Below are 13961 nucleotides of genomic sequence, written 5' to 3' on the forward strand. Positions count from 1 at the left end.
CTTCCAGAAGCGCATTTGTGAGGTCACACACTGATGTTGGACGAGAAGGCCTGGCTCACAGTCTCCACTCTAATTCATCCCAAAGGTGTTCTATCGGGTTGAGGTCAGGACTCTGTGCAGGCCAGTCAAGTTCCTCCACACCAGATTCTGTCATCCATGTCTTCATGGACCTTGCTTTGTGCACTGGTGCACAGTCATGTTGGAAGAGGAAGGGGCCAGCTCCAAACTGTTCCCACAAAGTTGGGAGCATGGAATTGTCCAAAATGTCTTGGTATGCTGAAGCATTCAGAGTTCCTTTCACTGGAACTAAGGGGCCAATCCCAGCTCCTGAAAAACAACCCCACACCACAATCCCCCCTCCACCAAACTTTACACTTGGCACAATGCTGTCAGACAAGTACCGTTCTCCTGGCAACCGCCAAACCCAGACTCGTCCATCAGATTGCCAGATGGAGAAGCGCGATTCGTCACTCCAGAGAACGCGTCTCCACTGCTCTAGAGTCCAGTGGCGGCATGCTTTACACCACTGCATCCGACGCTTTGCATTGCACTTGGTGATGTATGGCTTGGATGCAGCTGCTCGGCCATGGAAACCCATTCCATGAAGCTCTCTGCGCACTGTTCTTGAGCTAATCTGAAGGCCACATGAAGTTTGGAGGTCTGTAGCGATTGACTCTGCAGAAAGTTGGCGACCTCTTCGCACTATGCGCCTCAGCATCCGCTGACCCCGCTCCGTCAGTTTACGTGGCCTACCACTTCGTGGCTGAGTTGCTGTCGTTCCCAAACACTTCCACGTTCTTATAATACAGCTGACAGTTGACTGTGGAATATTTAGGAGCGAGGAAATTTCACGACTGGATTTGTTGCACAGGTGGCATCCTATCACAGTTCCACACTGGAATTCACTGAGCTCCTGAGAGCGACCCATTCTTTCACAAATGTTTGTAAAAACAGTCTGCATACCTAGGTGCTTGATTTTATACACCTGTGGCCATGGAAGTGATTGGAACACCTGATTCTGATTATTTGGATGGGTGAGCGAATACTTTTGGCAATATAGTGTATGTTGCTTTGTTCCCTGGTGGTCCAGTGGCAAGATCCTGTGTTCTCACTGCTGCAGCCTGGGTTTGATTCCTGGGCAAGGAACCAACTCGGCCAGTCAGGGGTTAACCCTCAATGCTGGTCCAAAGTCTGGATAAAATTGGAGGGCTGTGTGTGGTATATATTTAACTGTACACCCATGTTTATAAGATTCATCCTTAAAGGACTGAATAACAAACTTAGAATTAAATACATTTTATGTGTATATTTTAAAAAGTTTTAGTTTCTGTTTGTTTTATGGTATTCTACAAAATACTGAATTAACTTTTTTGATTTTACATAAATCAAATATTATATTCTATCAAGTATGTAAAACTTGATAGCTTTTTCTAATAGAAACTTACATGTCTAAAAATCAGACATCTCTAAATTTTTATTCTATTTCTTTCCTTCATAATTGGATATTTTGTGTAGACTTATAGCCAATAATCCATAATCCATTTTAAATTAAAGCTATAACATACAATCGAATGGGACTGAATACTTTCCTTATTTCCTTATTATTCTGCTTTTGGCTTTTTTTTGTTTGTTTGTTTGTTTTATTTCATTTTTATTTTATTAAAATTCTGTTTTAAATAACGTTTTTCTGTTTGTTTTTTCATCTTTATTGTAATTTCTTTTATACATGGACAGCTGAAAAAAGCATTTCACTACATGTCATATCATGTATAATTGTGTATGTGAGAAATTTTATTTAAATTTTAAATCTTTCCAAATCCATATCTATTTATGTGTAAGGATTAAAGGGCAAAAGTATAGCTATGTCTGGTCTGGTCTTTTGCTCGTCTTTGCTGATGCAGGAGCTTCTCAGTAAGAGCAATGGTGCTCACAAAAGAGCAGACTCCAGAAATCCTAAGAAAATCTCCTCCTTCTCCATCTGTTAGTTTCACATCTGCAAATCCAGATTATGTCCTTGTATGTATAACACTTAAAAGATACAGTGCCACCATTTGGTGAAATCAAGAGTGACCTCCCTGCTGTGTGTGTTGCTAGTGTCAGGATTGATGGTGGATGATGAGGATTTATTGTCAATACTGCAAAGAATTCAGCAAACACCACAAATGGCAGGAAGTAATCTGGAGGAACAGTTAAGTGAACGAGCATGCACTCTGCTGCAGCTGGGTTACATTTGACTCTGCAAGAGCATGTGCTCATACCAACATTCATCATAAATAATATTACAAAATTAAATAAATTATATACACTGATCAGGTATAACATTATGACCACCTGCCTAATATTATGTTGGTCCCCCTTTTGCTGCCAAAACAGCCCTGACCCGTCGAGGCATGGACTCCGCTAGATCCCTGAAGGTTTGCTGTGCACCAAGATGTTAGCAGCAGATCTTTTAAGTCCTGTAAGTTGCAACTTACAGGACTTAAAGGATACTTACAGGACTTTTGATAGATACTGACCACTGCAGACCGGGAACACCCCACAAGAGCTGCAGTTTTGGAGATGCTCTGATCCAGTGGTCTAGCCATCACAATCTGGCCCTTGTCAAACTCGCTCAAATCCTTACGCTTGTCCATTTTTCCTGCTTCTAACACATCGACTTTGAGGACAAAATGTTCACTCGCTGCCTAATATATCCCACCCACTAACAGGTGCCATGATGAGGAGATCATCAGTGTTATTCACCTCTCAGTGCTCATAATGTTATGCCTACTTTTCTGTATGATTTCATGTCAACAAATTGATCTTTTAGTCAAAACAAACAACTATACAGTACCGTAGAATGACTAGCATAGCTAACTTTCTGCTAGCACAAAACAACATGGCATGAATTAAAACAGTATGAAACAATAAACATGAAATCCTATTAAAAAATGAAAAACATTTAGCAACAAATAGCAGATATGAACACTAAGCCAAACGCAGCACATTCAGCACATTCTAACAGCACATTCTAACCATGCCATACGTATGGGATGCTAGCTCAGGGTAAGAAATTAAGGCAGTGGGTGAGCAAAAAAAGACCACTTAAATGACTGACCTGACCTCTAAAAAGCCTGTAGAACCATAGAACTGTAATTTCATATAGCTAAGTGAAGTGATACTAAAAATAAACAGTAAAAATATCCCAGTGCTGTGACACTAAATATATAACTGCATTGTTATATCTCTTTCCAGAATGGTCCACACCCATAACTGGTACAAATCTTTCCAGAAAAGTCCAAAAGGGCATGTGTTTCAGATCAATTACGAACTTATTGTGATTAATATAATGTAGTTGCACTTTATTTCACATAAGATGGCAGCACAGTGTACCAATTTACAGCATTACACTCTGGCGCCACCTAGTGACCAGGGTTATGCTTTAATAATAAATCATTTTTAGTAAAGTTTTAGACATCGAAAAATTTTTGTTATCGTGTAAATAGACGGGTGTGTGTGTGGGGGGGGCGGTAATTTTATAGCTATATACATTTTAAAGAAAAGACTTTATAATGAAGCTGTTACAGCATTGCTGGTACTCACTCGTCTTAACACTTACGGTGAAACGAAATTGAAAGTAATTTCGTTTTAGTTCTGAGTATGGCTTCGAACTACGAGTACGTGTCTGGTGAGTCTCGCAAAAATATTGATTTATTTGTGCTGATGACATTGACACAAATGATGACATTGTTCATTTGGTGTTACTGGTTTGTTACTTAAGTGGTTTTTTTTATGTAGGTTCAAAAAATAAAAACAAAAAGGGTTGAAATGTCCTGAGCAGTTTTAGTGACCATCAATCTGAAGCGAAACCTTTTTCCAAAAACACTGAACCTATATATAGCCTTATTTACCGCAGGTGGAATTTTATTGGGATTTAAAAGTGATTTCTGTCTTTCTATAGATAGCAGTGTGTCAGATTTCGGCGACAGTGACACAGATGTTCAGTCTAATTCTGAACCGGATTCAGATTCAGCAGCACCACAGGTGACATTTACACTTCACTCCTGTTTACACTTTATCCTTCTTTACACTTCACTCCTGTTTACACTTTATCCTTCTTTACACTTCACTCCTGTTTACACTTTATCCTTCTTTACACTTCCTTCCTGTTTACACTTTATCCTTCTTTACACTTCACTCCTGTTTACACTTTATCCTTCTTTACACTTCACTCCTGTTTACACTTTATCCTTCTTTACACTTCCTTCCTGTTTACACTTTATCCTTCTTTACACTTCACTCCTGTTTACACTTTATCCTTCTTTACACTTCACTCCTGTTTACACTTTATCCTTCTTTACACTTCACTCCTGTTTACACTTTATCCTTCTTTACACTTCCTTCCTGTTTACACTTTATCCTTCTTTACACTTCACTCCTGTTTACACTTTATCCTTCTTTACACTTCACTCCTGTTTACACTTTATCCTTCTTTACACTTCCTTCCTGTTTACACTTTATCCTTCTTTACACTTCACTCCTGTTTACACTTTATCCTTCTTTACACTTCACTCCTGTTTACACTTTATCCTTCTTTACACTTCCTTCCTGTTTACACTTTATCCTTCTTTACACTTCACTCCTGTTTACACTTTATCCTTCTTTACACTTCACTCCTGTTTACACTTTATCCTTCTTTACACTTCCTTCCTGTTTACACTTTATCCTTCTTTACACTTCACTCCTGTTTACACTTTATCCTTCTTTACACTTCACTCCTGTTTACACTTTATCCTTCTTTACACTTCCTTCCTGTTTACACTTTATCCTTCTTTACACTTCACTCCTGTTTACACTTTATCCTTCTTTACACTTCCTTCCTGTTTACACTTTATCCTTCTTTACACTTCACTCCTGTTTACACTTTATCCTTCTTTACACTTCCTTCCTGTTTACACTTTATCCTTCTTTACACTTCCTTCCTGTTTACACTTTATCCTTCTTTACACTTCACTCCTGTTTACACTTTATCCTTCTTTACACTTCACTCCTGTTTACACTTTATCCTTCTTTACACTTCCTTCCTGTTTACACTTTATCCTTCTTTACACTTCCTTCCTGTTTACACTTTGTCCTTCTTTACACTTCCTTCCTGTTTACACTTTGTCCTTCTTTACACTTCACTCCTGTTTACACTTTGTCCTTCTTTACACTTCCTTCCTGTTTACACTTTATCCTTCTTTACACTTCCTTCCTGTTTACACTTTATCCTTCTTTACACTTCACTCCTGTTTACACTTTATCCTTCTTTACACTTCACTCCTGTTTACACTTTATCCTTCTTTACACTTCACTCCTGTTTACACTTTATCCTTCTTTACACTTCCTTCCTGTTTACACTTTATCCTTCTTTACACTTCCTTCCTGTTTACACTTTGTCCTTCTTTACACTTCCTTCCTGTTTACACTTTGTCCTTATTTACACTTCACTCCTGTTTACACTTTGTCCTTCTTTACACTTCCTTCCTGTTTACACTTTATCCTTCTTTACACTTCACTCCTGTTTACACTTTATCCTTCTTTACACTTCCTTCCTGTTTACACTTTATCCTTCTTTACACTTCACTCCTGTTTACACTTTATCCTTCTTTACACTTCCTTCCTGTTTACACTTTATCCTTCTTTACACTTCACTCCTGTTTACACTTTATCCTTCTTTACACTTCACTCCTGTTTACACTTTGTCCTTCTTTACACTTCCTTCCTGTTTACACTTTGTCCTTCTTTACACTTCACTCCTGTTTACACTTTGTCCTTCTTTACACTTCCTTCCTGTTTACACTTTATCCTTCTTTACACTTCCTTCCTGTTTACACTTTATCCTTCTTTACACTTCCTTCCTGTTTACACTTTGTCCTTCTTTACACTTCCTTCCTGTTTACACTTTGTCCTTATTTACACTTCACTCCTGTTTACACTTTGTCCTTCTTTACACTTCACTCCTGTTTACACTTTATCCTTCTTTACACTTCACTCCTGTTTACACTTTATCCTTCTTTACACTTCCTTCCTGTTTACACTTTATCCTTCTTTACACTTCCTTCCTGTTTACACTTTGTCCTTCTTTACACTTCCTTCCTGTTTACACTTTGTCCTTATTTACACTTCACTCCTGTTTACACTTTATCCTTCTTTACACTTCACTCCTGTTTACACTTTGTCCTTCTTTACACTTCACTCCTGTTTACACTTTATCCTTCTTTACACTTCCTTCCTGTTTACACTTTATCCTTCTTTACACTTCACTCCTGTTTACACTTTATCCTTCTTTACACTTCCTTCCTGTTTACACTTTATCCTTCTTTACACTTCACTCCTGTTTACACTTTATCCTTCTTTACACTTCCTTCCTGTTTACACTTTATCCTTCTTTACACTTCACTCCTGTTTACACTTTATCCTTCTTTACACTTCCTTCCTGTTTACACTTTATCCTTCTTTACACTTCACTCCTGTTTACACTTTATCCTTCTTTACACTTCCTTCCTGTTTACACTTTATCCTTCTTTACACTTCCTTCCTGTTTACACTTTATCCTTCTTTACACTTCACTCCTGTTTACACTTTATCCTTCTTTACACTTCCTTCCTGTTTACACTTTATCCTTCTTTACACTTCACTCCTGTTTACACTTTATCCTTCTTTACACTTCACTCCTGTTTGCACTTTGTCCTTCTTTACACTTCCTTCCTGTTTACACTTTATCCTTCTTTACACTTCCTTCCTGTTTACACTTTATCGTTCTTTACACTTCCTTCCTGTTTACACTTTATCCTTCTTTACACTTCACTCCTGTTTACACTTTATCCTTCTTTACACTTCCTTCCTGTTTACACTTTATCCTTCTTTACACTTCCTTCCTGTTTACACTTTATCCTTCTTTACACTTCACTCCTGTTTACACTTTATCCTTCTTTACACTTCACTCCTGTTTACACTTTATCCTTCTTTACACTTCACTCCTGTTTACACTTTATCCTTCTTTACACTTCACTCCTGTTTACACTTTATCCTTCTTTACACTTCACTCCTGTTTACACTTTATCCTTCTTTACACTTCACTCCTGTTTACACTTTATCCTTCTTTACACTTCACTCCTGATTACATTTTATTCTTGTTTAAATAGAAATACCTTTCTCTTTCACTTTAATCTCAATGTGGAAAAAAAAACCCTAGGCATTTGGTTTGTTTGTTTGTTTGTTTGTCTGTTTCTTTTTTTGTTTAATTACAGTTGAGAAAGGATATCGAGAAAGCAAAGGAAATTGAGAGACAAGTTTCATGTTTCAGAATCATAGTTAGGAATGAAATATAGACAGAGAAACCGTGATATTAAAGTAATCAGTTAACAAAAGTCACTAGAAATAAATGTCACTTATGCACAGCCAAATCTCCAATATTATATATATATATTTTTTTTTTTGTTTGTTTGTTTTGTTTCAAATGTTGTTTTGGGTCCATCATTAGGATTTTGCTGTGTGAACTAATTAATGTCCTCTCATTTTTCTTAATAGTACTAAACAGGTTCATATAAGTACTGTACAAGTAGATCTAGCACATAATGCATGTGACTTCAGGGTTTGTGATTATACATATACAGTCCAACAAACTGTCAACAAACTGCTTGTTGTCTGTGACCCAGCAGCAGGCCTGTATATACTACAACAAAGGCAACTGTCGCAATGGCGAGATGTGTCGAGACCTACACGTGTGCAAATATTTTTTGAAAGGCTCTTGTCACTATGGCAACAGCTGTCAGTTCAGTCATGTCATGAACTCCAATCAAACCAGGAGGGGCCGTGGCAAAAGGACCCCAAGATACAGAGAGCGCAGTCGCAGTTCCTCATTGGGTATGTGTGGTTATGTTTTTTGTTTTTTGTTTTTTTTTTTATTTAAAGGTTTTTGGTTAGAAAAACCACAAACATCCAACCAATCAGGTGTCTCAACTCGCCTGTCAATCATGTTGCTTTTCAAGTCAGAAAGCTCCACTTCTTGAACTTGCATTCAGGTTTTCCAGCCTAGCCAGTGCATGCATATTTGTTGGTGTGGCTTTGCAAGAAATGTTAAAGGAAGAGCCTTTAAAATACCTTTGGCTGACTGCCACAAAAATATATCATTTCTGTAATATATCATCTTCCAGATGACACAGACAGCAGCAAGCCCTATAGATGGCAGTTAAATTTGGGACAGGGCTGGGAAGATGTAGCCAATGATCACATCCTGGAAGCTCAGTTCTCAAGACCTAACACGAAAGGCATCAGGATTTACAACACTCCCTGTGGGTATGTATGCCAGGCAAATACTTCAGTAGGTGATTTTTCTTTCACGTCATTTGCTGTTGCTGAGCCAGCTCATAGTTTTCATTCTTTTTACACGTCCGCATACCAGAGTGTCTTGAAAAACCTGCAAAATTATTCATTAATATTCAGTAATTACTTTATCCTGGTCTTTGTAATGGTGGAAAACAGATCCTATCTCAGGAACCCTGGGCACAAAGTAGGTAAACTATAACCATAAGAAAAAACTACTGGCATGTTTCAGAAGATACACACAAACACAAAGGAAAAAATAAATAAAAATCAGTGGCACCAGCAGGTGCCAAGGGTACAAAGGGTACAAAGTACATATAGTGCAAACTGCATGATAAAGTGTAATTAAACTGTGCTGTAGAAAAATACTGTTGCTGAATAAAGATGATTATAGTGTAAATTATCTCTATCTATAACTATCTTTATCTATGATGGGAAGTGGTAGCTCAGTAGTGAAGATATTGGCTTACTAATTAGAAGGTGATGAGTTCAATCCCAGGACCTCCAAGCTATCCCTGCTGAGCCCCTGAGCAAGGCCCTTACAAAATTGATCATTTGTATAAATGAGACACAGGAGACAGGAGAGGTGACTACACAGTACAACAAGAGTTTGGATAGAGTCATATCAGTTTTTATGATCTTCTTATCACAGACATAAACTGAGTAAATAATGACATTCTTTTCTGGAACCAAAGTTCTAAGTTAGGCTTAAATATATCAAGAGTAGGTCTGTGGTAGTAGTCCAGTGTAAAACCCCTATGACATTAACTCCTAACATTCCCTGTTCATCTATAATGTAGTATCTTGTTTAATGGTTGTTACTGTATACTATGCTTATTCATGTGACTCACAAAAATATGGCTTAACTGTTAATCCCTGAAGAATTGGATGAGTAGCTTAACAACAGAGGCTTTGTAATTTAATATACATGTTATTAATAATTAGCTCTGATCAACCACCACAAATGTTTCATTTGCATATGTAGTGCTCTGTCTATCGACTTTACAAGAATGTGCATCTTGAAGAAAACCAACCTGCAAGTCAGGCGCAAATACTCCCGTCACTGCAAATGGCAGTGGTATTACCAAGGCAACCATGGCTGGCATCAGTACGGAAAGAAGGTAAGCTGTACGGATGTCAAAATTTCCTCATCGATCTCACTGGAAATAAGTGTGTGCATATTAATAGAGAAAACATGCAAAAGGAAAAGAGCATATATTTAAAGAGCACGTTTTTTGCTTTGCATGGTTTCCTGCTTTATACACTACAATATACAAGATGATATATTCTGCAGAATTAAATTAACTATATATATATATATATATATATAGAATATAATATTTTGTTTCCAGAAACCTGAACTGACTGCTGAACTCAGTGTACTAAATGCTTATGGGTTACTGTACACTGATTTGTCTGTGCAAATACAAACACAAATATATGATGTTTAATGGGTTTCTCTGCCATGTTTTTAATGAATCACTACATGTCACAGAAGAATTAAGTCTTGTGTCTGAGATCTTCATATCAAATCCAACAGAGAATATCAGTTTCATGCTTTAATAGTTTCATATATGTTGCTGTATATGGTTAGTGGATGATCTAATCATTGTAGATTTTAAAGCATCACCAAATGTCCAAGTGAAAATACAAAGAACCGGAATATGTTATTATTATTACGTTATATTACCATAGTCAACAAGGGTTATTATGGTCAACAAGGCAAGCACATAAAGTTTCGACCCATTACAATTATAAATGGAATGGATTAAGAGTTTTGAATGCATTTGCAGGATGCACAGGGCAACGTCAGTCCAGTCAATAGCTCCAAGCTGGAAAGTGAGTTTCAGAATAACCGGCGTGGTACTGTTAACTTCACCATAAGCTCCAGCAACTACGAGATAAGATTTAAAGGTATGTAACAGGAACATACACAGAAACGAAAGCGAAAAGTAAAAGCCGAACTGTCTCACCTGTCATATGGATATCAGTCACACATTTTGGGTGTAATTTGACATGCAGTCATTTGTGTGCTTCCTCAGAAATGTGCCAGAAAAACTTGTCTACTGGCCACAGGAGGAGAATCAGAAGGCGTCCAAAATATGTTCCTCCCCAGGATGGAGGGTAACTGACACAATCACGAACACCTGGCCTTGCCTGCAGCACCCATTTCATGACAATCATTTCATCTTATGTTTTATATATGTTATGTTTTATATTTGGTCATAATAGCTTATATTAGAATCATAATGGAGGCTGAAGATAGAGATAGATCCTAATGCACTATATACAGTCTTGGGAATTATAAAATACACCCTACTTCAATTCTGGTCCGCACCAAAGTCTGAAACAAAACTAGTAATTCCATGTGACAGTAAACCCTATAATTCAGGAAAATGCAGAACCATCTTCACCAACATCTTTATCAGTCTCACAGACTGTTCTTCTTTCAGTTCATTGATGTTTGAGTGTATTTGTTTTCATGCACAGCTATCTTAAGGTCTGGACTTTGGTCTTAAGAATCTGCTAAAAATACTGAGGTTTTCACCATTGTTTTGATGAAGTTTGCCAAGTTACTGCAGAACAAGCCTAAATCACAACACCTCCACCACCATGCTTTGTGGTCATACACAGTGCTTGTTTTTTTTTTCTATCTAAATAAAATGGCTTGATCAGCATAGATTTATAGGTTTATACTCTGTAAATATGGTTGGACAGCTTTGTCTTCAGATTACCAAAGAAGTGAGTGTAAATGTGAAGGCGTTGCCTTAGCAACTCTTTTTCACCATGTGCCGTGACCTTTAATATTCATTATCTTGCCCAGGAGCAAGAGCAGAGTTTTGCAAAGCAGTGCTGAAACGCTACACATCCTGTTACATTAGTCAAGTAGAGTAGAGTAAGCATGCAATAGCATTATTGTGTTCAGGGCCAGGGAATAGCGAGGATAAGCACCCCACCATTTAGAGCTATTCTATAGAATAGCTAGGTAGTACTGTATGTGATATTGTAAAAACATGTTTGCTAACATGAGTCAACTCAACATTCCTAGCATTTTTTGCAAAAACTCAAACCGGTTTATCTCATCATTTGTTATGTTGAATCAGTAGACTGAGTGCAGTGACGAATAAGTTAAAGACCTCATGGCCGTCCTCATCTAAGAAGACCCCTCTGTGGCAGTTCAGTGGGAGAGGAGGAAACTGGCATAATTTTGTACAGCGAGTATGGCTTCTTCTTGCACACATACGCACAGATATACACAAAGACTTTAAAAAGACCTTTTCCAAGCACCACACGACAACTCTGATACAGGGCCAGGCTTCATATCTGACACATACACACACAAGCTCTAAGACCTCACACAAAATAACGCACCTGTTTTATTCATATCTTGTGTACATGGAGTGAAAGCATACTCTCACCCAGAAGATTTTCTCTTCACAGAAGTAATGTGGATTTGAGAAATGTGGACAATATCTAGTAATCATTTTCGGATTAAATTTTGAGTTAGCTTCATGGTTATAGATGAAAGAAATATGTTACAGATGAAATTAAAGCAAATCACAAAGACCAACTCACACACAAAACAATCTATCCTTCCTTTGTCTCTCTGACAAACCTGTTTGAGAGGTTTTTAAGGTATGTATGGTATGTGATACTGTATGAATTCTTTGTATCATCTCTCTCTCTCTCTCTCTCTCTCTCTCTAGGGCTCCTGTACTGTAACAAGTGCAGACATTGAGGCAGAGTACCAGCGTAACACTCAGGGCTCCATGAGCTTCACTGTAAATGGAGATCAGTACATCCTGAACTTCTCACGTACGAAAGCAAACCCTTATTCATACTCTTAATGAGACTGTGATCTAATCTGTGATCTTAAAGTGATCTAATCGATTATTAAAAAGGGAAATGCTTGTCACTATTTAAGTTTCATTTCCCTTTCTGAGGAAAATGAAACTTCTTGTCATTACAAATTGCTCTTTTAAAGTTGAAGCTGATTTTAGTTGGATTACTGATTTAGTTTGCTGACTTTAGGCTTTTTTTTTTCTAAACAGGAATGACCCAAACCAACCAGAAAACGCAAGCCACTCGCAATATCAGACGTGTGATGCAGTGATGCTGCTCTCGCAGCAGGTTTCAGAAATTTGCACGGGATAAAGAAAGGGAAATGGTGGTGAAAGTGATAATGATTAATCTGCAGTGAATTTAGACAATTTTTTCATGCTGCCATATATACAGACTTCATGTACTGAAAATTTGTGCTGCACACTAACAAACTTGTTTACGTGCCGTATTTGCCAAATAATGCCTGTGATTAGTTTCTGTTAATGATGGGGCACTAGATTTCTTGTGTGATTTATATGACTATTATTATTTTTGCAAAAGCATTAAGAACTAAAGGCTGTAGACTCTTTTGAGTATGATCATGTTTTCATTTACTGTATTCTTAATTTTTGCTTAAATAATAAAATTGGATTTGCCAGAACTGTTTATTAAATGTGTTAAATGAAACAAGCAAGACGGTTATGGTTTCTTTAAGTTTTAGAATAATAGAAGAATTCTTATGAGGTTTATTGGTCACACACACAATCATTCACAGTACAATGTGGAGTGAAATGACTGGTGAATTTACATAAAAACAGAATTTATTTACATACTAATAGGATAAGAAAAATATGAAATATAAATATAAAAGATGTGTGAAGTATATGCAATGTCGAGCTGAGGTAGTTGCAGAGGAAAGCAGTGAAAATAAACATTTATTTACATTATTCATCCTCTGCTCCTGTGTCATGCTGAAGTCCACTATAAACTTCTTTGTCTTGCTGATGCTCAGGAGGAGGTTGTTCTCCTGGCACCAGTTCTCTGGGCTTTTAATCTCCACCAAGTAGGACTTCATGGCATTATCAGAGATCAGGTTCAACACTACAGTGTCAACAGAAAACAGAACTTGAGTGTCCTGCACAACTCTGACGCTACCCCACTGAACACCTTTGATATGAACTGGAACACCGACTCAAATCAAGTCAAGAAGCTTTATTATCATTTCACCCACATATAGCTGACGCAGTACATAGTGAAACAAAACAGCGTTTCTCCAGGACCCTGGTGCTACATAGACAACATACAGCTACAAAACAGAAACAACAACACAGAGCTAGGGACAGAAAGTTTGTCCTAATTAGATAAAGTGCAACAACTCCACACCTTCTCACCCCTTAAATCAGGGCCTGACCCCTCTAATAATCACAAATCTCCATAGCCATGCTCCAAAATCTAGTGGAAAGCCTTCCCGAAAGAGTGAAACGGTGTGTTTAAACAATGCTGATGGGTGTGATTGTTCACATTCTTTTAGTCCTGTACTTTATTTCCGACTTTAGACAGCTCATATGAGTTCATATGAATGCTTTAATGTTAGACATAGTTGTTGTGAAGTGTCGTGATTCAAGGTAAAACTAGTGTATGTATGTAGGTCAATCTGTAATGTCATTAGGAGTGTTGTGAGTGCACTAACCAAACAGAGCTTATGGAAATGATGGTATACTGGCAAATGCAAAAAAAAAAAAGAGCACAGAAAGCAGCTTTTAGCTTGTCAAGACTATTCTTTCTTACATGTG

The 13961-nt window shown here is 37.5% G+C and overlaps 1 protein-coding gene across 3 annotated transcripts; it reads left to right on the plus strand.

Annotated features, from left to right (window-relative positions):
- The first annotated feature begins 3518 nt into the window (after positions 1-3518).
- On the plus strand, positions 3519-12994 carry si:ch211-244b2.4 (uncharacterized protein LOC541512 homolog). Of its 3 annotated transcripts, none has more exons than XM_058416588.1 (10): positions 3519-3667; positions 3941-4023; positions 7680-7887; positions 8178-8319; positions 9332-9467; positions 10140-10260; positions 10389-10470; positions 11454-11565; positions 12054-12162; positions 12399-12994. In XM_058416588.1, exons 1-10 carry the CDS (start codon positions 3640-3642, stop codon positions 12458-12460), a joined length of 1083 nt encoding a protein of 360 aa, XP_058272571.1. In that variant the 5' UTR covers positions 3519-3639; the 3' UTR covers positions 12461-12994. The 3 variants fall into 3 exon arrangements, with proteins under 3 accessions (XP_058272571.1, XP_058272569.1, XP_058272570.1); XM_058416586.1 differs by having other exon boundaries at positions 11451-11565; positions 12399-12993; XM_058416587.1 differs by having other exon boundaries at positions 3520-3667; positions 7683-7887; positions 11451-11565; positions 12399-12986.
- The last annotated feature ends 967 nt before the right edge of the window (positions 12995-13961 follow it).

Source organism: Hemibagrus wyckioides, linkage group LG19 (genome assembly GCF_019097595.1).
Source record: "Hemibagrus wyckioides isolate EC202008001 linkage group LG19, SWU_Hwy_1.0, whole genome shotgun sequence".
NCBI lineage: Eukaryota > Metazoa > Chordata > Actinopteri > Siluriformes > Bagridae > Hemibagrus > Hemibagrus wyckioides.

Excerpts from the sequence above, each read along its gene's own strand:
- si:ch211-244b2.4 (XM_058416586.1), top strand. The coding sequence starts at position 3,640 with ATGGCTTCGAACTACGAGTACGTGTCTG. Across the intron at positions 4,024-7,679 it reads CAGATTCAGCAGCACCACAG|CAGCAGGCCTGTATATACTA; the intron begins GTGACATTTACA and ends TCTGTGACCCAG. Across the intron at positions 10,471-11,450 it reads GTTCCTCCCCAGGATGGAGG|TAGACTGAGTGCAGTGACGA; the intron begins GTAACTGACACA and ends ATGTTGAATCAG.